The sequence below is a fragment of the Magallana gigas genome, chromosome 5 (genome assembly GCF_963853765.1).
Source record: "Magallana gigas chromosome 5, xbMagGiga1.1, whole genome shotgun sequence".
In the NCBI taxonomy this organism is placed as follows: domain Eukaryota; kingdom Metazoa; phylum Mollusca; class Bivalvia; order Ostreida; family Ostreidae; genus Magallana; species Magallana gigas.
Window position 1 is genome coordinate 11,732,005 of NC_088857.1, and position 27,874 is coordinate 11,759,878.

General features: G+C 32.4%; 1 protein-coding gene and 1 long non-coding RNA gene across 3 annotated transcripts; one reads left to right on the top strand and one right to left on the bottom strand.

Annotated features, from left to right (window-relative positions):
- The first annotated feature begins 1,259 nt into the window (after positions 1 to 1,259).
- LOC105334988 (sulfotransferase 1A1) lies at positions 1,260 to 12,518 on the top strand. Of its 2 annotated transcripts, XM_011438638.4 has the most exons (5): positions 1,260 to 1,463; positions 9,653 to 9,982; positions 10,518 to 10,621; positions 11,304 to 11,451; positions 11,576 to 12,124. In XM_011438638.4, the coding sequence occupies exons 1-5, from the start codon at positions 1,325 to 1,327 to the stop codon at positions 11,683 to 11,685; spliced, it is 831 nt and encodes a 276-aa protein (XP_011436940.4). In that variant the 5' UTR covers positions 1,260 to 1,324; the 3' UTR covers positions 11,686 to 12,124. The 2 variants fall into 2 exon arrangements, with proteins under 2 accessions (XP_011436940.4, XP_065940360.1); XM_066084288.1 differs by lacking the exons at positions 11,304 to 11,451; positions 11,576 to 12,124 and adding an exon at positions 12,468 to 12,518 and having other exon boundaries at positions 1,265 to 1,463.
- Positions 12,519 to 14,841: 2,323 nt separating this feature from the next.
- Positions 14,842 to 27,690, bottom strand: LOC105334987 (uncharacterized). The gene is made up of 4 exons (XR_002200336.3): positions 27,580 to 27,690; positions 16,115 to 16,395; positions 15,388 to 15,624; positions 14,842 to 15,128 (listed from the first exon to the last, which is right to left on the bottom strand). It is a non-coding gene; the product is annotated as an uncharacterized lncRNA (long non-coding RNA).
- Positions 27,691 to 27,874: the final 184 nt, after the last annotated feature.

Here is a 27,874-nt window from a genome sequence, read left to right on the forward strand (position 1 = left end):
TTGTTTACATAAATTGGTAAGCGGTTATTTAAATAAAGTTGAAAATTGTTTGGTTTTCTTTAATCAATTTAGCACAAGAAGTAAAAACAAAACGATTGAGCATATGATTATAAGCATACAATTACTACAACAATCTAGAACTAGGCTTTGTGTAACTCATTCCTCGCACTTGGCCGTGGAGAGTTATCACGCCTTGAACGATTAGTGATTATTTAGTACTGACGCTTCGCATGCGTAGACTACCTTTAGGTAGAAGCACGCGGAGTTTATGTGAGTCGCCGCCAGTCATGAATGATTAAGCACTGTATATAAATTGTCCTCCATTGACAATGTCACTTAATGTAAATAAATACAATACACAACAAATCATGTAAAATGCTGTGTAAAACATACAGATCATTTCCTCCTGTACATTTTATGCCTCAAGGATTTTAGACTGCATAGTAATATTTATAAAAAAAAAATAGACTCTCGTTCAAGAATATTACACAACTGTTTATGTTAAAAAAAAAACAAGGGAAGTAACCTTGTCATGAGCTTCAATGGACATGGTGATGATAATATGTTACACTTTTTCATCTGCATTTTCATTTAGTTAACATTTTACATGTACCTGCATTGCTCCTACTTGCGACGACAGGCATTAGCACGATCTTTGTTAATGCATTTAGATATTGTAAAAATTATTATACATGTATATAATTAAAATATAAATAAAGACTATCAAGCATACATGTATATTCTGTTACAATCGACTTACAGACCTCTGGCCATTGTGTCCACAATATTGTAACTCATCCTTCGAACATTGGCCAAGGAGATCCACCACGTTGGAACTGGCGATCTTGGGTCATCAAAATTACATACTCCTAAACAATGCTTAACCTAATGATACAAACATGGATTCATGTAACAAATAACAAACCCCTCTAAATCTGCACATTTTAGATTTTTACGGAACTGTAATTTCTTAATATATTTATGATAAAACAGAAGAAAGCACAAAACTAACAAAACAAAAACATGGAACATGCGTCGAATTTACTTTTTGTACATGTTTACAGAAGTTTTCTGTAAAGTTTTCTGTAAAGTTTTCTGTTGAAAATTTAGCCATTACAATAGCTTGACAACAAATCTTTTATATTCTCAGCTCGCAGCATACACGGAAGACCTACTCGTTACTTTGCAATGAGCTCTGCTCTAGTTGTTATTTCATTTTGTAGAGGCGTTTAAAAAAGAGTTAATGAGCAGCAGACTCGCCCCGCCCCAAAAATAGAAATATATAAATATCCCTTCAGAAGCGTTGTACACACATTTCCGTCTTATGGCGACCTTATGGGTAGACGATTTGCTTCTCCCAGCATTTCCACCTATATTGAAAGATGCCCGAAAACGCATTAAAGACATCGAAAATTTCCCGACAAGAAAGGAAGACATTTTGTTATTCAATTATCCGAAATCAGGTATGTTTATTTCTGTCTAGAATATTTAATTCTGTACAGATAACATTTAACTAAAGAATAAAAATGCACAATAACATTTAAACCGCTCTCCTTCTTGAAGATCTTGTTGCATCTCGGTCGGGTTCAACTTAAGTGGGTCACTGTTTTCATTGTGAGTGCACTGACAGATTGGTATATTGACACCCTCCATATACATATACTTAGCTTATGGACAAAGGAAAAAAAATGAAAGAAAAGAAGATTGATTTTAACTTGACATTGCATTACATATATTTATCTTTATAAAATCTTAGGCCATTGAATGTAATACTGGCTGAACATCCTACAAAAATTTAAGAATGCCTCTGAGAGGTCATGCTCTACATATATATACCTTTACTTGATAACGCTAACTGGCGTCACATGGGAGAAAAACGGCAACAAAACACATCAATCGTTATCCAGTAAATAAAGTTATCCTTGGAAATTCTCGCACGTTCTTAAAATGGCATGGTTACGATTTTGGTTATATTTAGGGTCTTCCGTTTCCAACGGAAGAACCTCTTGTTTTTCTTCCGTTTCTTTTTATTATTATTTTATTTTTTATTTCTTTTCTGACTCCTTCTCGGCTTTATATCTCAAAAAGTTTTCATATGATTTCCATGAAATTTTCAGAGCTTTTGTAAAGTTATCATGCCTCAACAATATTAAAGTTTCAGTATCTATGTCACTTCCGTTCAAATTTGACGGCCATTTTTGATTTTTGAAAAAGTGATTTTGTCCGGAGGATTTCTCCATAAACTTTAAAGATATCGCTTCGAAAATTTTACTGATGATAGATATCAATTCTATGGTGTACTGGGGGGTTTAAAGTTTTATTCATCAATTTTGCCCAAAACCGGAAGTAGTTCCAATTTTCGTAAATTTTCATTTTTGCACAAAATAAGACAATACTACAGTCTTATAGAACTTGCCATGGTGAATTAAAATCTGATATTGCTGAGAATTGCTGATATTTACTGATAATTTTACTGTTGTTACTGATAATTGCTGTTGGTTCTGATATTTACTGATTTTTACTGATGCTTTTGCTGCGAGTTGTGATAATTACTGATATTTACTGAGATTTACTGTTGGTACTGAGAATTGCTGATAATTACTGAGAATATTTTAAGGCTCAAAACATTGTCTTTTAATTATTAAATAACACATATTTCAGATTTAACACAATTTTATTTAATTATATATTCTTTTTATTTACTTTATATTTAGCTTCTTTGAACTTCGGAAGCTCACAAATCACATTTTAGACTTAATATTAGAAAGCCGGTCAAAAAATGGTAACTAAACTTAAGGCAGACTCCACAAAAAAATTTAATTTCTAAATGCGGTGGACATTTTTTTTCATCAATAAAAAACACCATATTTCTTAACATGATAATTTTTTTTTCAAAATAGAGAAGATACCCGGTCAGGACTTCAAAATGTCTTTGAGGTTTTACTTCACGGAAAGATTAGCGAGGCAGTATCTGTGTATGTTATACATACTTTCAGCAAATCAAGAGGTTTGAATGTCGCAATTCAATATAAATAATTGTAAATTGTCAGTCTGCCACCTTGTGTATGACATTACGAAAACAAAATCCGTATACAGGTATCCATGATCTTGAGAATATTTATTTAAAGTGAAAAGTATTATTTTTATTGACAACAATATAAATGACGTATTAGAATGATTTTTATATTCATCATTTTAGATGTTTCGCGTTTAATTGATTCAAATAAAGTTGGATATATAATATTTATTACTACATGTAGTATTCCTCTCTCTCTCTCTCTCTCTCTCTCTCTCTCTCTCTCTCTCTCTCTCTCTCTCTCTCTCTCTCTCTCTCTTACCATTTGTTGAAATCAAAATAGGTTACAATCGGCGAAGATAATTGACCGACCGTTCACTCTCTCTCTTTAAATACATGTGTATTATATCTTCTGTTGCACGGCAAAGTAATGTTGTCATTATCAAGTTATTTATGTTGAATTAGCCCACCCCTGCGCACTCTCTCTCTCTCTCTCTCTCTCTCTCTCTCTCTCTCTCTCTCTCTCTCTCTCTCTCTCTCTCTCTCTCTCTCATACATATACTTTATTCATGCACTAGTATGCGGTAACATGACCAGCGACTATATATAAATTTGAAAAAAGGACACACGATTTAACTGATTTTGATGAACGCTAATATATTTAATCTCCACGCTTAAAAGCAAGCAGAAAAAAAATCTTTTGTATGTCTGGGATCAAGAAAAACCTCATAACTAACAGACAGCGCTCAGAGTATATACACGACAGGGTGACCGCGGCAAGGTGTAAAAACTGGCCACCTGTGTATGTCTTGCAGCCTCGGAATAAACAGATGTAAATGGCCGGGAAATACACCGTGAAACAAAAGTGTTTGATTTTATTTTGAAAACAAAATTAGTGATTATGGCCGGGATAAAATATGTTAAGTTTATAATTATATAACACGGTTCAATAAAAAAAATGATCGCTCAAAATTGAGAATCTATCTATCAATTACATAAAGTGGTTAAAATCTTCATATTTTTTTTAGTATGGATTGTTTTATATATACAATGGTAACACTGTAGTATCGAGTGGATTGGCGCACCGGGATGGATTATATAGCAATTCTATAATTTCTACATGCATTTTGTTTATGTGCTGAAATGTGTTAATCAGCTAAAATAAAACTTAGAACAAGAACAAACAGAAAAAATATACATTAAAATAAATAAGCAGATAATAAGAAGAATAATCAAATCTAATTGCTGTGGTTGTAAAAAAGAATTTAATGTTGATAAAACTTTAGTTAGATCCTTCACATTTCTTTTTAAAAAATGCCCGGTATTTGTTTCCCGTTAATTTTAAATAATATCTGAACAATTTGCATGTTTCAGTGATTAAAATTAATGTCTTAAAAATCCCCTGGCTGTTATTCTCAGTAATTATCAGCAACTCTCAGTACCAACAGTAAATTTCAGTAAATAGCAGTAATTATCAGAACTCGCAGCAAAAGCATCATTAAATATCAGAACCAACAGCAATTATCAATAACAACAGTAAAATTATCAATAAATATCAGCAATTCTCAGCACTAGCATTACAATATCAGTAAATATCAGAAATTATCAGTAACAAATGGCACTTTCAGTACTTTTTAGAGCCAGTTGTGGATATTGGGGATTAAAAATCAATTTTCCGGAAATTTTGATTCCGCGTTCTTGGTTTTATAAATAGCGTAAAATTCAAAGTGAAATTAACTCGATCGAAAAATAATTCGAATTTTGTAAAGTCTTACTTTGACATGTTCGTATTTTTTGTTAAGTCGTTTTTGTAATCGTGAAGGTTTTTGTTAATTCATACCCAGAATTATTCGGATTTTGTTAAATCGTACCAAGAATTATTTGCTTTTTTAATTTTTTTTCTTTATGGTACACTTGTTATTGGTTTAAGAACTCTGTGTCTTACAGAAACATCTAGCTTTACTCTCGACATTAACGGAAGACCCACTCGTTGCTCTTCAACGAGCTCTGCTCTAGTTTATTTTCCTGATTTTATTATTTACAAACAAATAAACAAAAGCTTTGTTTACAAAGGGTGGAATTGTAAGCTCTGAAACTCGCTTATAACTCAACAAATGACACTCAAATTTTGGCTGCCTATTATAAACGCCTTACTGAAGCATTCTAAACATTGAAATAAAAAAAATAATGTTTGACCAAAATCGTGACCATGCCTCTTTAAAGCATTCTAAAGCATTCTTAAGTATTTTCAAGACTGTATAAGATATGAAGTTTATTATAAACAAGACATTAAAGAGTTTTTAAAAAACCCATTATGAGAAAAATCTGCAAAAGAATCAAATAAAAATTTTCATAAAGAAATGGAAGAAATCAAGCAGCGATATTTTAAAGGGTTGGATAAAGATACCATTCAGTTACGCTGTATTTCAAGTGCTATCGTTCTTATTTAACTCTGGACTGCAATGTAGGCAACGTCTGAAGCCACGAGTTTTGTGTCAAATCTATTTCCACCAACAGATTGGACACAAAACCCGTGGCTTGAGACGATGCAATGTAGGTTATTGGATTGCTTTGTCATCGGCTGGGTAAAATTACAACAATTACCAGTAAACACAGGAATTTATTTAGCACAATTATGAATTGTATAAGCTTGTCTAAATGTCTGTTTAAAGTTATATTATTCTATATTCAACAGATTAGATTTTACATGTAAGTGCGACAAGCGATCACAGTTTGGTCCATTCTTTTAAAAGACTCGTTCCATATCAATAAAGGGGTCAGCCTAAGTTAGCATACAAAAGAATTAGTGTGGTTTCTAAGCTTATCATATGTAAGTCTTTTAAAAATTAGTGAATTTTGGATTTAAGATGTCACGAGAGACAATCAGATTTCGTAACTGATTAATGTTTATTGTTCTTATTGCATAACGTCTCCGACTGACCTTGGACAATGACAAATTATAAAATAAGCAAAAAATGGCTGTTTGTTCGGTGGTTACAGAACCCGTAACATTATTTTGTTACAATATATACGATAGGATAGGATTAACACACAATACAATAGGATCGAAACACGATAGGAAAGGGTTGTGAAGCCTTATTTACAACTGGTCTACGGGTTATCTACAGGCAGATTTGAATGAAAATCTTGCGAGACACACAAGTGCATCTTACGATTTTGGAAGGACGTACGCTTCCCTTAAGCACACACAATGGTTGTTGAACAGCAATCACCGTTGTTTTCTTGCGAGATCTGAAAATCTACGCTGCACTTGCGCTTCACACAAGAAACACTGCAGATAACTGTACGATTTGACTTGCACGGATGACGTGAGGAGATCTCACTTGTCCCTTACTTTACACCTACGTTGACTGCAAGTCGCTTGTGCACACCATCAACACTATACATTTATGCGTGACGGTGAGGGAAATATGAAGATTTATTCCCCCAGAAAAATCATATTTCACTCGGGTTCCTTCCAAGAAAAATCGTATTTCCCGAGGGCTTTCGGGGGGGGGGGGGGATAAATCTGTGTATTTCCCTAACATTCATGCAATAAAAGTTTTATTATACCGAACAACAAATGATTCTAAAAAAAAACGTTGATTTTTGATAGTTTTTCGACTTGCTAAAAGTAATAACGTCATGACTTTGGGTTGTTTTTTTCTGATTGTCTCTCTTTGTTTTCGTTAATTCGAATCAAATATAGTAAAATTAATTTTTTGTAGCATAAAGAGAATTTAAATGATTAGATATTTTTGATTTGATCATATCTGGAAACATCGTACACTGATATTGGCTTTTTCACACCTTTGGGATGAAAAAATCCCGAGATTTCCGAAGAGGTGAGACATTATGTCCCCCCCCCCCCGGAAGACACGACGCTTTGTCGCCCGTTCACGTAACTCTCTAGACCAATCAGATGACACGTTATATAGAATAATCATATTTAGGTATATTAAATAAATTCTTAGCACGGTAAACGTATGTCATACTTTTGTCATGTGTACACCAATTTCTCATGCTGCGTGTGAATCGATCATAATAAGATTTTTGTATAAAAAAAAACGATTATGATAAAAATCACCATCAGCATATTAGAAGAGAATCGACAGTTTTAACGGTTATCAAAATCAAATAAAAAATCTATAGTAACCCCCTTCTCAAAACCAAAATACAACAAATAAATAGTTCTTTTTGACAAAAAGATAGTATGGAAAGAAGAAAAACAGGACCAGAAGGAACTGGATATTGAAGTACTAGTAGATTGTAGAGATATCCCGATTACTTTTACTTGAAACTTTCTTCGATAGAATCATGTATATTTTCGGAGTGAGGAAATGAAAAATGATATTTACGCACATAACGCTATTTTTAACTAAAACCAACTACACAAAACATTCCAGCATATTCCACTTAAGAAAGTGTTTGTTTTCGTGAGGATAATTTTCCTTTGTAAATAGAGTATTTATTTCATTTTGAAAATATTCATTTGATTATCATCTCATATGACCATTAACATTCAATGAAATTGTTATCATAATTTTGGTCAAAAATTATTTTCGGATTTTAATGTTTACAATGCTTTACTGAGGCATTCTTAATATGCAACCGAAATTAGAGTGCCATCTGTTGAGTTAAAAGCGATTATCAGAGCTCACAATTTTTTTCATGTTAAGAAAGCTTTTGTTTACATTTTGTAAACTGAAGTGCAAATTACAATTCTAGACCTAAAATGAATGTGTTAAACGTTAAGAACTTTTTTGCCTAAAATGAATAAAAACATAGAAAAGTCATCTTGGAAAGGTTTTTTTTATTGGTATATTGAACCTATGTAAACAAAAACATGACACGAGCCTTGTTTACATGACAGAGATTTGTGAGCTCTGCATCTTGCTTAAAACTTAAAGACTGATTCTCAAATTTCATTTGATCATTCGAAATGCATTTCTATAGCATTGTAAATAATAAAAACAGAAAAATATAATTTGACCAAATCGTGACCATGCAACTTTAACAATAACATTTGTAAAAGCTAAGTAATTCGATATGACATTTTATTTTTAATTGAAAGTTTGTTCAACGTTTCTCCAAAAATATTGAAAAGTTCAACAAATAGTTTGCAAAATTGTAAAATCAATTAAGAATATTACGTTGGCCGGGAAAATTATCAGTTGATAGTTAATTTGCTGAAAATTAGATTTTAGCGCAAACTTTCTTCTAGATTTCAGTGAAGTTTTTGATATTCTGTGGTTTTAAATTCGAAATATGAATTGTGTTTTCAAACTATTTTTGTCGTCCAATTTTATAATTAGTCATTCTTATCATCAAAGCAGCAATTACAGAACAATAGTTTTCTTTTTCCACGAGTTTCAATATTTACACAATGTATTTGATTACAGTACACTTCAGAGTGATTGGCCGCATTGGTTACACCTTCTTTAAGAATGTAAACTAAAACTGTTTATAATGTAGTTTTTTTTTAATAGTTTCTTTATTAGTTAAATAGTAGCGCTAGATTTTGTTTTCTTTGTTTTTATCAATGTAATTCATTTCTTTTTTCCTGAAGAAGGGACTGGTTGTCCCGAAAATATATATATAATTTGATTCTGGTTGTAACACGTTTCTAATTGGCTAAAAATATTTTATAACATAAAAAGAATGTTGCCTATGTCATTGTAAGATTAACGTCAAAAAAGTTTTCATCCGCCTGACGTAACGTTTGAGTTGTGTACAATATGATATCACTTTAAACGTCAAATGACCGTTTTTATTTACAATTAGGAAAAAAAAATTATAAGCCATGAATTCAATATTTATTAGTTTTATACGATAAAAAGCTGTTTGAAACAGTTTACGCTTTTTTATAACCCGGTTTATAAAGCATAAACTGCCCCAAACCATTTTATATCGTATAAAACTGATAATTTTTTAATTTGTTCCTTAAACATGCCCAATGAAAAAAAAATGTTCCTTATTTTAACTGTCGTAGGGCACAGAAAGGCGTTGGAACGATTGACTTGCAGGTAACCTACATGTACGTCGCTAAGGTTATTACAGTATGTACTGCCGTTTGCAAGACAAACGTACGTCTGTTTCACGCTAATTGTAAGACGGAAGTACGGTACGTTAGGGAATCGCAAGTTGCGAGTGCCAACTCGTCTTTAAACAAATTTGTACGTGACACCTAAGACTCGAACGTCAAACGTTCGTTTGTTTTACGTTGCACTCTCGATCTCAATATTTAATGCTTTGATCAGCCACGGCAGCCACCACTGGCAATACTCGACGTACATGCATGAACACGTTCGGCCATTGGTGACCGAGGCTTAAAAAATAACGTTGCGGGTACCTTACCTGTTTTTTAAACAAAAACTATCCATACATATATATCTGATTATATAGTATTTTAAAAGAGTTTCCATTCAACATAGTTTCAGACAAAATAAGCAAACCAAAAAATCCGTACATTTACGAAAGATAAATTGCTGAAAATAAGCAATATCAATATGGAAAGAAGTATTTGATTGGAATATCTATTTTGAATTTAAATTAAAGCCAAGTTGTACAAAACAATTATTTCGTTCGGGAAAATTGCATCCATTTTTAAGATTTTTATTTATTTCGATATCACAGGGAACCATTGGTTGAACGCGATCATACCTCGCCTTCTCCGGAATAGTGTGGACTCGGATCACAGGCAGAGCGACCAGATGCTGGAGTATGTAGAGGATTTAGAGTCCATCAAGTCAATGCCCTCTCCCAGAGTGATGACGTCACATCTCCCCTCTCGAAATCTTCCAAAGGATCATATTGCGAAAGGTGGGAAAATAGTTCACATCATTAGAAATCCTAAAGATGTTGCCTTATCGGCTTTCCACCATTACAATCAGGATCCCCACGTGACCGAGGTACATGGCGTCAGTAAAGACCTGTCCACATTTCTGGACTCTTTCCTGAAAGGAGGTACAGTCACATATTGCAAAGCATGAAGAAGACATTCAAAGTCTTGTGATTTTATAGAAAATTCTTTTCGCTTGTGGGTCAGATACCGGTATTAACGACTGTAAAGCACAACATATAAAAAAAATGATGCCTCGTGAGTGAAATAATTTCCATTATAACGATATTGATATTTCTTACAATATTCTATGTCTCCTTTTTAAACCTAAAAAAAATTTAAAAAGGATTCCAAATCACTGTTGGAAACAGTTGATAGATTATAGTACTATCCTGATTAAACATTTACAGTCTTATCCTGATTAAATATTTTGAAATGTGACTTTTGAACAGTTACTATAAGTATGTAAGAGAAAGAGGAAAGGTTTAATTTATTTCAATTTTATATAACTTGATTCTTTAACATTAAGCATGTTTGAAAGCCATACAACACACGGAGTCTTGGAATCTTAATTGAAAGAGAATATCAATCTCATCTTTAATTTTGAAAAGGAAAACACAAACCTGTGAGCATTCATCTCATCTCTTTTTTCATGTAAAGACAGTGTATATGGCAGCTGGTTTGATCGAGAAAGAGAGTGGGAAGAAGCAGCGAAGACAAATCCAGAGAACTTCCATGTTATGTACTACGAGGACCTAAAACAGGTAATGTTATGAATATTGCATGTAATGATCAATATATGGATAAGGTCGGGAGGACAATTTTCCGCCATTTTCCAAATTTCAAAATGTTGGAAGTTGCGAAAATATATCCGCCGGACAACATGGTCAATTTGCGTAAGTTAGGGAGAAAAGAAAGGCTCTGTCATATTATATCGAATGAATAAAGCAAACCATCAATGTTCCTATTATGTTATGAATTTATGTTGTGAACTTTAGGAAAGAATTTCAAGTTTAAAAAAAAAAAATTTTAATCTCACCAATCGCTCTGTTCAAGTGTGTTTTACATTTATATACATGATTTTTGAAAGATACTGATTACCGAAGTATCTTATACACTGTACATTAACCCTTGAACAAAAAGGGAAGGAGAAAGAAAGAAAAAATATAGTTCCTGTCTCATTTTTTCCAGTTAGCATATGATACCTTGTATGAATAGCTTTAACCGTACAGCTTCACACTGAGATGTATATAATACATGTTCATAATAAATTAATGCGTGGCGTACAAACATATAAACAAATTGCCTTTGAATAAGATTACGTTTACTGATGGGAAGATGCTCTTTGTCTTAATTCAAGGCCTACATCGTACGTATTGATTTCATCAGGACTACTGTAAGATTTCTCGACATTTGATAAAAATTGCAACATTTCTCTTGATTTAGAATGGAATGGAATGCATGAAAAAACTATCCACCTTCCTGGGTACCAGTACAGACCTTAATTTTCTACAAGATGTGTATGATACATGTTCAATTGAAGAGGTTAAAAAACGGTTAAAAAGTCCCATTGACACGATCTTCTACAGGAAAGGTGCTCCTCAAAACTCTTGTTTTGAATTGAAAGTGCTCATTTCTCATTAAGATGTGATTCTCTTAATTTAATTTAATTTAATTTAAACTTATTTGACAGTTTTATATAAAATTTGTATTTGTAGGTATTGTAGGCGACTGGAAATCAAGCTTTACTGATGCAGACAATGAGAAATTTGATCTGGTTTACAAAGAAAAAATGAAAAATTCTAAACTCAAAATACGATTCTCTTAAAATCCCTTAACAGTTATTTCATAAGAAACAGATAAAAGATACTTACATTAAAAGAGTTTTTAAAGGAACAATTATGTTAATTCTAAACCGATGTAAACGTTAAGAAAGGATTAAAACAACAGAAGGTAAACGTAAACTGGTATCTGATACACAACTGATATAATATATGTGTTTAACATAAAAAGTTTCTGAGTTATGAAACTTCATTATGGTTGTAAAAATGACAATGTTTCCAGTTTAAACGAGTTGAACTTTAGGATTACTATCTTTGAACAATTTTATTTATGATATGCAAGTATTCTGTTGTATATAAATCAATTTTAATGAAAATTTCATGGATACAATTTTAGTTTATGTTATTTATAATTATCTCCGAACAGCTTCAATGTATGCCTTTTTACAAGGATTGTTTTTAATGTAATAAAAATCTCAGTTTTAATGTGATTGTCTTCTCTTTGTGAACACAAATGTAAAAAACCAGTAAACACCTGTTCTTAGATAAGATATTTATTTACACTTTTGAATGGGGGGGGGGGGGGGGTCAAAAATATGGCCCAACTGAGCCAAATATTTTTGCTGATAATCTTGTTGTTTGTCTAAACGCTTGAAAATTATTAAAAACACCCGATCCTTTGATGGATGCCCCCTCCCCAATATAAAACAACCCCAGACAATATCAGTGGATTGAAAAATGGCAGGATTTATACTTGACAATTGTAAAGTGCGATGTATAATTGTATGGTGCAAAATTGGTGATGACTTTCTCTAATACTTAATTTCAGCAGTGCCAAAAGCAACAATTCAAATGTGTGTATTGATATTACACTTACTTATCTTGACTAACATTTGCGATTTGCTTGGAATGACGCTACATGTATAACTGCATCTCGGAAATTTCTTTTACTATTTATGTCCAGAAATTCGGTTAAATGTCTAGCCTATAAGGCAATTCTTGTATTCATTTTCATAAAGTGGAGTGACGAAGATAGAAAAAGTCGCTTATTTTTCGAGTTTAATGGACCGGCATACCTTACGGCTGTAAGTTGATTTTCTTAAAGATACCACTCTCTCCAAACATTTTTGTCCGGTCGTAGAGTTTTTTCAAGACAAATACTTTTAACAGGGAAAACTGAAGATTTAAGTGTTTTTCGACGTTTTTTTCTCTATGTTTGCAATCGTTCTTGTTCCTCATAGTATTAACAGTGTATAACAGTATTTGTTGTCTTAAAGTTTAATGCAAGTATATATTTTAATGTGTGTCTAATAAAACAAACATCGATCAACTCAAAGTCTGATATTCAGAAACTGTTGAAAACAAGAGAGGTGCGATAGTGTTACATGCCTTCTTATCTTAACTTATGCTTAATTATAGACGACCATGCACACACATTTTGAGGCAACTGCAGTAATGATTCATTCAAACAATAAAATGTTTCCTTTGGTGATTCATGCTAGATATGAAGTTGGCAACATTGCAGAAAAAATACATATTAATTTTTACCGAATGATCGCTACATTCATAACCCGCATGGATCATGAAAGAAAGTATCTTATGGTTAATATCTATATTTTTCTTTTAACAAATAATTAAATTGATCGTAAAAATTAAAAAAAAAACAAAAAAAAACTAACCAAACTGCCTTATATAGGAATTTGAGTCTGGCATCAGCATTATCATTTCGTGCAGTCTATGATTTTTTTCTCAGGTCGGTGAAATTTCAATTTCAACAAATCGATAAAGGGGTTTGGTAGATTTCAGTCCTGTCACTTTCTGCAAAGCTATGAATGCACAATCATCTTCCGTAAGAAATAGAGGAAATCATATCTGGTTGATGTAACAAAGGATGAATGACCATCTTTAAGTTCTCCTTAAAGATAGCTTAAAGATACTTAAAGGTAGCTTAAAGACGATCTTTAAGCCACCTTTAAGCTACCTTTAAGCTATATGTGTTGCTTAAAGATGGCTTAAAGAAAGCGTAAAGATGGCTTAAAGGCAGCTTAAAGACTATCTTTAAGCCACCTTTAAGCCACCTTTAAGGACAACTTATAGGTCCTTAATGTGGATTTTTATGAAAATTTCACGAATAATACAAAATATCAAGGTTTTTTATCATGTACATTTTTGTTGATGACGTCACTTCCGGTCGGCCGTTATATTCGTTTTTCTTTTTGTAAAAGTGATCTTGTCCTCCCTTTTTCGCAAAAACGATTAAAGATAGAAAATTAAAAGTTTCAGGAATGATAGATTTTTGAATTTCTAGGGCCGATCAGGTAAAACTACGATCGTCCGTCACTTCCGGTCCGCTCAAACAGCATTTCTGGAAAATTGTGTTTTAAAATTTTTTAAAATCAAATAATCTACAATTTTTTTCCATCAGAATATGTTTTAAACTTATCAAATTTTAATATGAGCAGGTCATCCGTCACTTCCGGTCGTCACCGGAAGTGATTCTAATATTTCAATTTTTGGAATTTTAAAGCATATGCATTTTGTTGACATTTTTGTACTGAATACAAAACTAAAAATCGTTTTAAAATCGAACAACGCATTGAAGTTGAGATATTGAAGTTTAAAAATGACGTTTTCCGGAAATCTGCATTTCGCAGTGTAGGTTGAAAAATTAGTTTAAAAGGAAGTTAATATGATAGTAAATCGTACTAAATGTCAACAGTTTAATTGAACCCTATCAATTCAAAATCAAACGAAAGACCCACTTGTTGCTCGCAACAAGGTGCTTTCAGGTAATTCAGGCATTTTCGAAAAATTAAGCGTCAAAATTCTGAAGCGAGAGTCTGAGTAGCTTAGTCGATAGAGTCGTGGACATGGCCCAGGTGACCCGGGTTCAAGCCCTGATTGCCGCAATTTTTTTTTTACTATTTTTCGCTTAGATCTACGATTTTATCTTTGAAGTGATAAGTTTAATCTAATCTATTAAAAAATCGGACGGAAGACCCATTCGTTGCTCGCAACGAGATCGTGTCTAGTTATAACTATTTTCTCCTTAAGAATTAGTTTGATAACAGAAAACACTATTCTAATATGTCAATTAAAATATATACACGTAGTAAATGCGGAAATACTCAGTTACTGCACCAGATTAGTCTGGATCATGCCTTAAATAAAGATTAAATGAAAAAAGCAATTTAAACATCAAAACATTTATTTTGTTAAGTACATTCGTATAACACTTCATACTGATATGCAAGCTGAAATTACAGGTATGCATTTTCATTTATTATGCCGATTTATTAAAATTATTTCATTTTGACATCAAAATGATGAAAAAAATATTATAGTATAAGAATTTAGTAAACTGAACTTCTAAATTTGCAGTATTTTATTCTTTACAATAATGTTTCACTAAAATACAGAAGTTACATTTGTACATCACTTGATTACAGTACTTTACACAATCAAGTAGTCTGTGTGTCACTTTGCTTACCTGAAAAGCAATAGCCATTGATAAATCAGCTTTATAGAATAATACACAAAATATCTGGAAGTGTGTAGTAAAAAAGGTAATCAATAATTTAAAAGAGATTTTGAAGTTTTCTTAATATATACTCAAGTTTAACAGTAACAGGATGATTTCAAAGTCATTTTATATGTGGAGAATTGCAGATATCTAAATGATCCTCAGATTGCAGTTCATACATTTTGCTGACAAATGTTTAAAACTTAGAAAGAATGGATTTACTTACTGTACTGTACGCCAACTTTTAAGGTTTTAATTTTATTACTAATGGAATCTTCAAGAGAACTTCCCCCATTATAGAACATAGACTTCCAAAATATCCCTTTATAGCTGCATGCCGTAAATGTGTTTTTGGAAAGTGTGTAATCCTGGTGTGTGCCATTTGTGGTAACAACAATTTCATTTCACTAGTGTTGTCTTGCATCCATTATAACAATGACAACTGTCTTTTCAGCAGGATATTCTAAAATGTGTTGATAAAAAATAAATAATGGATATGTTATCAAGCAATATTTCATTACAAAATACTTGACCTCCAATAAAGAAAATATGGATTTAAAAATAAGATTAATTCATAAAATATTTTGAATTTATGTGTGTTTTACCTTAGATAATTTATTTTCAAAAGTATACATGTATTTTGTAAATTAAGGATGAGATATATAAGAAGCTAGTATGCTTCTACATCCAACTTCTCAATCTTTCAAGGTAAATTTAGGAACAATAATCTTTCCTGCGAGAAAAAGTGGGGGGGCTGAACCCTCTATCATGCTATGTTTCTAATGGTAGGTATAACTTTGCAAAAAATGTGGGGGGGCCAAGCCCCCCCCCCCTAGCCCCCCCGATTCCCACGCCTATGAGGGTAAAACAATATACCCTCTCTCCTTGCTAGCATGGGTATAATTAGTTCACCACGGGGAATATCGTAATTAAATTTAGTTGTATTTACTAACCTTGAAAATGGTGTTAATGCCATTAAGATGAAGATTCCAGCATTTTTTAGATGCCCTGCTTCCATTTAGAAGTTGCAAACGTGCAATGTTTGTTCCTCTTTAAAAGTGCTGAACTGGGAAGCCAACACCGCATTTATAGCATCCGTCTTTTCCTTTGTTTTGCTTGAATTTTGCAAACGTCCAAATTTAGCAACTCTCCCCTTCACCAGAGATGAAGAATTATGTTGGGCTCTCATTGTCTCCTCTTGTCAGTTAATGTTAACCAGTTTCTTTACATTCATCTGAAAGAACATACATATAGAACAAATATATATATAACACGGTCGAAATATTTTGAAACAGTGTTTTAAAGTTTTTTATTATATATATATATATATATATATATATATATATATATATATATATATATATATATATATATATATATATATATATATATATATATATATATATATGTGTGTGTGTGTGTGTGTGTGTGTGTGTGTGTTAGGCCATTATCGATAATCATTGTCAGGTATTCATAATTGAGTCTTTTTGGAATTGCAATTAATCATGAACATGGTAGATCAAAGACATACCGGTATATAGTCCAAGTTCTCGTGAATTGAAAATTTTAAATTAAAAAAAACAAAACACGCAGTCATCAAAATTATCATATAAATTATGATGTAAAGAAATTTCCATAGGAATTTTAAGTCACTTTCATTATAGAGTATTGATAACGTAATTCTGAGATACAGTTAGATACAGTAGGTAAAAGGATAAATCATGTTAATTTTTTTTAAATGTTCAATTAAATATCTTTATGATAGCCTATCTGGATTATTTATTATATCAACCAATCAATTGCATCTTGTATGATACTTAACAGCTATATTTTAGATATTATTAGAGAAAATCCATTTGCATTATTCATGAGTCATTTTAAAACCTAGCTGAATATTGTAATTTTTTGTAAGCAAAATGAATGAACCCTATATCATACAGTGCAGTACGTAACCTATTATAAAATCACCAAATGAACATACTTTTAGATCTGCTAAGATGTCACAAAATATTAAAGGTTTCAAAAAAAGGAAACGTTATCTTCCGTTATATGCGATTCCATTGTGCTAAATTTTAATCTTTAAAAAATCTTTTACGCCTCGCCCTGTACAGTATTCATGCATAACTATAGACCGACATTTCAGAATTATCGATGAATGCCTAAAACAAACAATATAGATTCTTTCATAAAATTTATGTACTTATCCGAGATTTCTCTAATTCTAACCCCCGCTTTTATATTGTGACATGTCTCCCTCGCACGTCACAATATACAAGCGGGGATTAGAGTCACTCAGGGGAATTTCGGATTAAGAATGTACCAACTCCTCGATCAGGAAATCGTTATCACCATTATTTGAACATGAAAATCTACAATGATGAAGCAAACGTTTATACAATGAGAAATAACACATTAGTTACCTAACATACCTTACATGTACGTATGTCGAAGGTGGACAGTCACCAGTTGTTTTCAACGTGGGTTTGTTGACAAAAATTTTACATTGCATAAGATTACTACGCGAAACATTGGTATGTTTACTAATAATTTATAGGCATGGTATCATTATAATAATCTTTTTTAAATAGAATTATACACACCGTTGTTTTTAAAAAAAAAACATTCATTACCTGTTTCCCTATTATTTTATCCTTCTGTACTCATAAACACGCCATTTCAAATTGAACTATTTTTTCCCTCACAATTTCATCTACAGGCATCAGACTCCGTGCTTATCCTTTGTTCATGTCGCATACCATCGCAAGAGTTATCGTTCGTACTTGTACTATCAAAAACGTAAACTCATAGATCTGCCACTTGCTATCTTTGCTATTAGGCATTTTCAATGAATAATTAAAAACGATAAGGTAAAAATTTAGAGACATACCACAGTTCTATTATCAAACACGATGTTAAAACGGGGGTCGAACGGTGGAAGGGGGGGGGGGGGGGAGTTGGTAGAGTGGTAGAGACTTGTATGCCCTTAGTTTAAATAACATCCGATAGATTTACCATGAAAAAGGGCAGGAATTTGACCTTTGACGTAGAAGGTCATGAAATCAATTGCAATAGGCGCTTCCGCCTAATAAAAAATCATGCGATTGAAATACAGTTAGAGACGAACTATGTAGAACAATATGCCGATAAGATAATGTTTTAAAATGGCAGACTTAATTAAAAAAGTTAACTTGTACATATTTACCTGTGAAAAACAAATGTCTTACATGGTTTTCAATTTGAAAATGATGGGAAAATAAATGCATTAACAGTAGCTTTTACATTTCAATGTTGCAAAATTTTTAATTTTTTTTTAGCCCATTTTAAAATTATAGATCGCAGCCTCTAAATAATGCATAATGTATTATAAATTAATACATTCATTACTTATTATTGCATGAAATATTCGTCTTGTTCATAGCTTTGCTCTGTGTTAAATCTGTAAAACGGCAAGAAACCAAATTAATGTTTAGTATTAATTGAATTTAAAGTCACAAACCTCTAGCCAAGTCAGAAAAACAGCTGAAAAAAAATTGTCACCTTTTCTACTAGATGTAAATCATTCTTATGTACCTGAATCGTTTTTTCAAAGATTTCGATTAATTTGAAGAGACAATATTGCTACATATTCATGTAAAGTTATGTAACTTAAGTATTCTTCTTCTTGTTAATTTTTTGTTTTATTCAAAAGTATGATTATCTGAAGAAAAATGCTCCATCATACAAACAGGACACAGACAGTATAAGTAAATATTTGTTTTACATCATTAAATACAACCTACAAATAAATCTTATAAAAATGCTTCTACTTGATATATGATGCGCAAATCTTTACAGATTATTTCAGTTTGTAAAGAAGATGGGGGAATAAGATGGCGCAAATGCCCATTCGGTTTAGTAGTGAAATACAATTTTGAATTTATGTTTCCCCAATTAAATCTATTCAAATAAATTATAATAAAACTTTGCAAAAGCAAAATTTCTAACTATAGTCAGTTTTTAATATATTTAACAAAAAATAAGAAAAAAAAATATTGTCGGAAATTATGGTGGTATCGAACCCGTAACATAAAAACCCTAGATATATAAGGTTAGCTTATGCCAGGTGCTCTAACCACTGAGCCATTTCAGACACAACAAAGTGGGCTTTTTAAATATTATGTGTGACTAAGGTCACGAACTATCGTACTTGTATTATTTTTTCAAAACGTTCAATTGTTGGGATACAAAATGATATTTTTAATGTATAGTGGGTCATCTCTCCACGATTTTGTTGATTGAAATCGGTTTGTTTTCCAATTGACCTTAATTAGACTATGAGAAAAATATGGAGCAAAGACCCACTCTATAAAAGAAAATGCCCTGAAGTTCTAAAAAATGACAGTATTTGCAGGTTTTGATACGTACACGCCTGTTTGAGTCAACATATTCCAAGTATTGAGCATACCTATAGGTTAAAAATCAATAATTCGTTAAATATATATTGTTTTCAATGATTTAAAAAAAAACCCATCAGATTTATTGATACTTTAATTTTTCAGTAGCCTGTCCGACCGCGTATGGGCATTTTACACGCCTTATCCACCCATCTTCTTTGGTAATAATCCAGTTATTGATCTTTGACCTTTAATTATTTTAATTTTTTACCAGATAAATTTCTACGACCGTTTGAAAATAATTATTTGTATTATATTCTCCAATAAAAGTACAAACAGGCCGATTTAAAACAATTACCACATATTGATGCATATAAATTTTTTTCTTGATATCTACTTTTTTGTACTGGGTTTTGAAACTCAATGGATTATATATAACATGAGTGAAATCATTTTAATGTAATATACAGAGGTTTATGATCCGAATAATAAGATTCTAGTGTACCCCACCCTTCAATGTCAGACTGAGCAAAACTGGTGTAAAAGTGGTCTAAAGCTGAACCATCATCAGTTGTAGAATTGGTACGCAAGTGTTGAAGTTTCAAATTATCTGACATGACTGAACAAGGGTTTCTGAATTGGTCGGAAGATTGTCGATATTGAAATCTCCTGTCACTATATATGATAGGATTTAAGTACATTCTAAGATGTTGTTCGAATACGCTTGAAAGGACATTCTTTAACACCGTAAAATTCTCTTTAGGTGGAATGTGCATGAAAATTAACTTCACTGATTTTCCATTGCACAATATCACATAAATCAAGAAGACTTAGATGTTATCAAACTTTTCTCTTCTGCAATTAAGAATTTCAAGTTGGTCCTTAATATAGAGAGCAAGGCCATATGAGGATCTTTGTTCACTGTTGCATGGAAAATCAAATCTGTACAAAGTATACCCTGGTAGTGAAAAACTTTCATTTCTATCTGATTCTGATAAAGCTAAAACATCCAAAGAAAGGAGATTGAAATCTTTTTTTCAAATTATCTATGTGTTTATGATGTGATCTTATATTGAAAAACGAAAACACAGTGGTTTCTACATTTCTCTCTAGCAAATTTTGCACACAACATTTTATTTTAGCTTGTTCTCGAAGCCTGGTCATTTCTTCCAATACACAAAATGACAATTTTATTTTATTTTCATTTAGTTGGATAATGTGCAGGTTTTCAATCACCCTACTTAATCAAACATAATGCCTGTGATCATTATTTTCTGGTACCAGAATGCACAACAGCAGCTTTAAGAGTTGATCCTTGAGCCTTGTGAATTGTTTTTGCTGCACCTAATCTTAGTGGAAATTGTCTTCTTTTTATTTGATAAGTGCCATAGTATTGAATTTTGAATAACCTTGTAATTTCCCAAATTGGAATCCAATTTTTATCTATGCCACTTTTATACAATCTTTTAAACTGTGTTCGGATCTTTCTACCAATCTTTTCATCATCAAATTGAACCCAAATTATGCTACATCTAGTCGATCCTTCAACACGGTAGTCAAATTGTTTAATGCCACAGGGTGCTCAATTTGTGATTCCATCTTGAACATTTACATTGTTCGTTATTTCTGCAGCAATTCCTATGACCAAGAACAATTTTGCAGACAAGCTCATAGTCTTGGCATAATCATCTGGAATTCTAGACAAGACTTTTTCTTTCACATTTTCATCACACTAACTAATGACCCAATCAATAGCTTTGATGCACATTTTTTCAGAATTATCAGCTTTATTGTGAATGTCATAGTAATACTGTGTGACTTCATTTCTTGTAGTAAACAAGTGAGGTACATTTGAGATCTCTTGACATTCTTCCTTAACTTTCTTTCACATTATCATCACACTAACTAATGACCCAATCAATAGCTTTGATGCACACTTTTTCAGAATTATCAGCTTTATTGTGAATGTCATAGTTATACTGTGTGACTTCATTTCTTGTAGTAAACAAGTGAGGTACATTTGAGATCTCTTGACATTCTTCCTTAACACAAGTTTTTAATAAACTCATATCTTCTTCAGTTTGATTTCCCTCTCGTTTTCTATTGAGAAGTTCTGCAAAAATTTTATCATCTCTTTGACGCATGATTACAGTTAATTCAAACAGCTTGAAGTTGTCTCTCCATAAATTTGCAGCCAGTGGTCCATACCCTTTGTTTGATTGAGTAAATTTCCAGTTGTCCATAACAGGTCTTAACTGAAATAGATCACCAACAGTAAAAATACTTGTTCCACCGAAATGTTAAGTACAACCTTTTATTTCTTGTAGTCTGAGATTGATGAAATTGAACATATTGTGCCCAACCATTGGAATTTCATCAATGAAAATTACCTTTAGAGATATCAACTTTGTTCGCAAAGTATTTAACTGTTGCATGTCTAAAGGTTTGTATGCAAATCCTCTACCAACTGGAAAGCAGAAAGCAGAGTGGGGTGTTGTTCCATTGATGTTATGGGCAGCTTTTCCTGTTGGTGCACAAAGCATAACATGTTTATTGTCTGGATTCTCATGAATACGATGAGAATAATATTTCAACAAAGCCTGATAAAGAGCTCCTTTCCCAACACTTTCCCCTCCAAATAAGAAAGCATATAAGGGATCGGTTTTTGTCTTCAGCCAGTGTAATACGTGGTTAAACAACTCTTTCTGTTGTTCATTTAGGTCCCTTATCATTTCTCTATATGAAAAATCATTTATTTCACCCAATTGTGTGATATCCTCTTCATCAATTTGTTTTCTCTGAACTCCAAATTCTAGTCCTATATCATACAACGGTGCCTGTTTTCCTGAGTCAAAACAGCCCCATTGTTCTGAGAGTGTTGTTTCCTTTTCCCTAGCTAGTTCTTCTTCATGTTCATTGTTAGGTGCAACAAAATCTACACACAAATTTTCTGCATCAGTACCATGAAGAGCCCTTTCCACATCAGCCACAATTTGTCCCCCATGTTGATATTTTTGAAGTTTTATATCTATGTCTGCTTTACACTCTATGTACCTTTCTTCAAAGGATCGCGATACATTGACCAAATCTTTTTCTTCATTCCGCCAAGGTGTGAACAGCATCAATAACTCTTGGTAGTGCTTTTCTGAGTCTGTCTCCCTATCAAAGTTAACCCTACTTAATACATGAGGTTTGCTTCTTTTAACAATTTCTGTTCCATTTCTAAATAAATAACTGAGCAAATTCACACGAATTTGTTGAAATAGTGATTGAATCATCTGAACAAATATCATCTGCTACATCTTCAGGTAATTCATCACAAGTACTTGCAGTGTTCCTTTCATTCTCTTTTTTTTATACTTTACTTGAAATCATGCTACAAAGTCTGCAAGACAAATTCCATTTAATATCTTAGGTCTTTGTTGGTACAATTTTACGATGTTACCAGATTCAACATCAGTACTATCATTTTTCAGCTCTTCTAATGCATGCATTGGTTTCAATAACACAACACGGTCCTCAATAGGAGTTGTATTAATGAAAGTGACTGATCTTGATGCATGAAGTAATGGTATTTGAAGGACTAGGTATGCTGCCGGGACAGGAATTTGTTGCCTATACGTCTAACCTGTTGACGAATAATTGAATCATTTTGTCTAGCCTCTTCACAAGCTTGACGCAACAGATTTGACATTCCTCTTTGACCCTTTGAAACGTATGACACTATGTATGTACCACAGGCATAGCCATCCGTAATAAACTGAATATCTAAATTTGCTTGCCAGCTTTTTAAGAGTTCACTGTTGAACGCATTTATTCTTACCTCATTTGGTTTTCTTTTTAGAAAAAATTTCTCTTGATTAAGAGAAGACCTCAAGGCATGGATGTATCTTTCTAAATTTATTTGCAACTCTGACAAAATACTCTCAAATGACAGTTCAGCCTGATATTCTTTGAAACTAGAAGAATTGAGATATTCTACAACTTTCTGGTAGTCTGTTGCTGCTTAAGTGTAATGTTCATCCTCCTCCTCTAAAGGTGATAAAACAACAGTGTAAGGCATTGGTGGTATTTTAAAATTGAATCTGCAAATTGGTTTGTTCTTCTTCATGCAAGTCCTTGCATGGCGATGAGTTTGATAATTTATCAGGTGAGGATCTGCACTTTGTGCATCACAAGTTATGTACTTGTCAACAAATTCTGCAACTTCTTCATATGTGTTCTCTTGAACTGTAGGGGCATCTTTTATCCACATCAACATATGAACATGAGGTGATCCTCGTTGCTGAAATTCAATCCTATAGAAATAGTCCTCAATAATACCAATAGGATGTGTTTGGTGACATAAAACCTCACCAAAAATTTTTTAATTTTCTGTTCCCAATTCATGCTACTTATTTCCTCATCTGTGTAAGACATATTTTTAACTAACTGACCTAAAGTTTTCAAAAGGGGAATCCATTTAGTTTCTGCTGCAGGAAATGAACAAAACCATGTGGGTATTCCAAGCTGGTGAATCATGGCAAAAATATCTTTTTTGATTTTTTCCAATAGGGTGGTGAGCCACGCAAAGATCGAAGGACATAAAATCCTTCATTCAAACGAACTATTGAATCTGCTGTTTGCGAGTCAAGTATTTGAGCAGCTTTATATTTCTTCCCTTGAAGTTTACATTTTCTCATTGCAAGCATCACTTTGTCTTCAATTTGTTTAAGCTGTAATTTTTTCAGTTAAAAAATCAAATTAGGAATACATTTTGCACCGTCTATCCACATTTCTCAATTCCCAATTGCAAATACTACTGTAAAGCACTGGAACTCTTCTGGTATTATTATCTGCTCTTGTTTCGCCACAATATATGACAGGAAATGCTAAAAATTCTGCATTTTTGTCTTGAAATATACTGAATGGGCTATTACATTCACCAGGTGCAACACTTAAAATCTGATTAAATCATCTGAAGTCTATACTTTGCATAACAGTATCCACATTGCCTGTTGGTCGGTCATCTACATTCACTTCTTCGGTCCAGTCATCTTTAATACTATCCCTTGCATCAGTGTTAGAAATCTCTTCACTGTCATCTTCTGTATCAGAACACTGTAATTCCCAGTCTTCATTTAGTTCAATTCCCTCTGCTTGAAATAAACTACTATTTTGTAATAACCACTTAGTTGCATTTATTACTTTATTAGGACGTACATTTTCAAATGATATTGAATGTTTAAACATCAAATTTCGCTTGAACTTCAAAGGTATTGTTTCATCTTCTCTTTGAAGCCTTGGGAGTTTCTGAATTGTTGTGGCAACATCAGCAGGAACATTTACAACATTGCCAGTTATGTTAACTGTCCTCCTTGCAGTTTTTCTCTCAACTGCATAAAGGGTATTCTCGTAGCAACAAGTCGTTCTTCTAATGGAGTCAAGTCCAACTCAGGTGGGCTTTTAGGAAAACTAAATCCATCCATTAAAGAACATGGTGGGACTTTCCCTTCTTTCAAATATTTATGACAAGTGTTGCAAATGATATCACAATTCTGAATGTCATATTGACAGAGAACATGCTCGGGTATTCCAGTTGCTTTTCTAAACGAATGTTTGAACCAAGTTTGAGAAAAGGTTTTACAAACACAACTTGGACCAGTATTCACAGAGGCATGAAATTTGCTTATCATTTTGTCGTAATTGCAATTTTTTGGTAAACCACAAATATCTGACAGGTTGTTATCACATAATGAACTGTTACATTCGGGTATCTCTTGTGAGGTTACATGTTTCACACATTTCAGCATCCAAATTCAACAATATATCTCTTTTACTTTTTTCCTTGCTTTATTATAACCCTGTGTAGCTCAAAGGTGAGCTTCCATTAATCTGGTATACCCTTTTCAATAGCTTTTGAAAGTTTGAAAATCCACATACTGTCAATAAAACAGCGATACAGTCTAGATTAGCATTGTCTTCACTATCACGTGCATGAGGATCAAACAAATAAAACTTTCAATTCATTGTGCAACTGAACTGTCTTTGCATGTGAAAATTGCACCACCTCCCATCTGTTGATTTGCGAAACAGAGATTTAAGGCAGAAGTAAATGAAAGGTAAGGATCATTGTCTTGGAAACCATCAATCATATCTCCAGAATAAACATTCGTCATCGATACATTTGTACATGTGTTATTTTTTCCTGGAGGAGAAAAATATTAGGCAAATCTTGTGGATGGAGATATGAATGATTACATGAAATTCTGACATGTCTGTACACCAAGTCACCTTTTTTGTTTAGCACAAAATGATTATTCTCTTAAGTCCACATTTCTAATGATTTGTTATATATTTTTTCTGGTATACCCTTTTCAATAGCTTTTGAAAGTTTGAAAATCCACATACTGTCAATAAAACAGCGATACAGTCTAGATTAGCATTGTTTTCACTATCACGTGCATGAGGATCAAACAAATAAAACTTTCAATTCATTGTCAATTTGGCAACTGAACTGTCTTTGCATGTGAAAATTGCACCACCTCCCATCTGTTGATTTGCAAAACAGAGATTCAAGGCAGAAGCAAATGAAAGGTAAGGATCATTGTCTTGAAAACCATCAATCATATCTCCAGAATAAACATTCGTCATCGATACATGTGTTATTTTTTCCTTGAGGAGAAAAATATTAGGCAAATCTTGTGGATGGAGATATGAATAATTACATGAAATTCTGACATGTCTGTACATCAAGTCACCTTTTTTAAGCACAAAATGATTATTCTCTGAAGTCCACATTTCTAATGATTTGTTATTTATTTTTCATGAACAATAGAAAGACGTGAATTGGCTACACATTGCCTACCTCTGTTTTCTCATAAAAACAATTTGATCCTTGATAAAAGTTTGGCAGTAACAAATTTCTCTATTATTATCTTACTTATTCTTTTTCTTGATATATGTTGTCCCTTATTGTTTTTTCTCTTTAAATTTTCCATCTTGATCTGAGAAATTTCTTTAAAAACCTTGCGACACCTTACTTATCATATCATTTAAAAAGTTATTAATTGCAATATTGTTGTCAGCTTTTGAGTTTTCCCCTATCATGAACTAATTTAAAACAGGTTGCCATTAAATTTAAACATACTTGCACATAAAATTCCCTAGCGATTTACCGAGTAAAACAATGCAATAATAGACAACATAATATATACTACTACAAAACTTTCATTATGAAATTGTTCCTTGAAAAGTCATGAACGGTTGATTTCATAAAATAAATTCATCATGATATTGTCTAGAGCAGATCATTGATTGTCTCAACTTTTCTATAATTGTTGATTTCTTAGCAAATCATACAACATGTCAACTCTTGTTTCCAACGAATTGTTCAACTCTTGTATGATAGATGTTCAGTATTTACAATGTGTTTTCTATTCAACTCTTGTTAATTCATCTCCTGATTTTTTTCAGCTCTTGGAATATATTTTTGACACAATCTTGTTTTCATACAATATGTCAACTCTTGCTTCCACTGAATTGCTCAACTCTTGCAAAGATATTCAGTTTACAATATTTTCTATGCAACTCTCTTGTTAATTCATCTCTTGAATTGAATTTGTTCAGAGCTTGAAATAAATGACACTATATTCTTGATTTTTTTTTTAAATGTTGCAATATTCAAAGTCTTTGAATTCTACTTATAAAAAGCTCTAAATAATTTAACGTTATCTCTGAAAATCAAGGGGAAAGACTTAACCCAGCATATCGATATATCTGTACGTTTAAAAACTTCTGAACAACAAAATATCGTATATTACCCAACATCGAAGTACGTATTAGATACAATTTGTGCAAGACAATATACTTATTCTTGTTTAGAATAATAATTATTCCAAACCCTACATAGCAAATAATTAGTACTTTACTGAACGCGTCTCAAACCAAAACATGTCGATATGGCAGCAAAAGTTAACATGATTTTTCATTCAGCCTTCAAATAAATAATACATGTTATATCGTTCTTTATAGATCTTTTGATATTGATTTAAAGCTAAATATACCTTGGATGGGCTTGGATGATACGTGGAAGAGCTCAATGCTGAAAATTTTGGTTGTATTCCTCGGTTGTAAATCTATGATGGCGTGGGTTCTGTTTTGTCAACAACTCGGCGTGGCGCGCACGATTATTTAAAAGTAGAGCAATGTCGTTCTATATGATCTACACACAGACACTTTTCACTTATCTTATTTGTTGCTTTTAAATTTCCTACAAAATTAATTAATTTTAGTAAATATTGCTGTTTTGTGTACACAACAATAATGGACTATTTTGTTTGGGGGAGTTATTCGACTAAT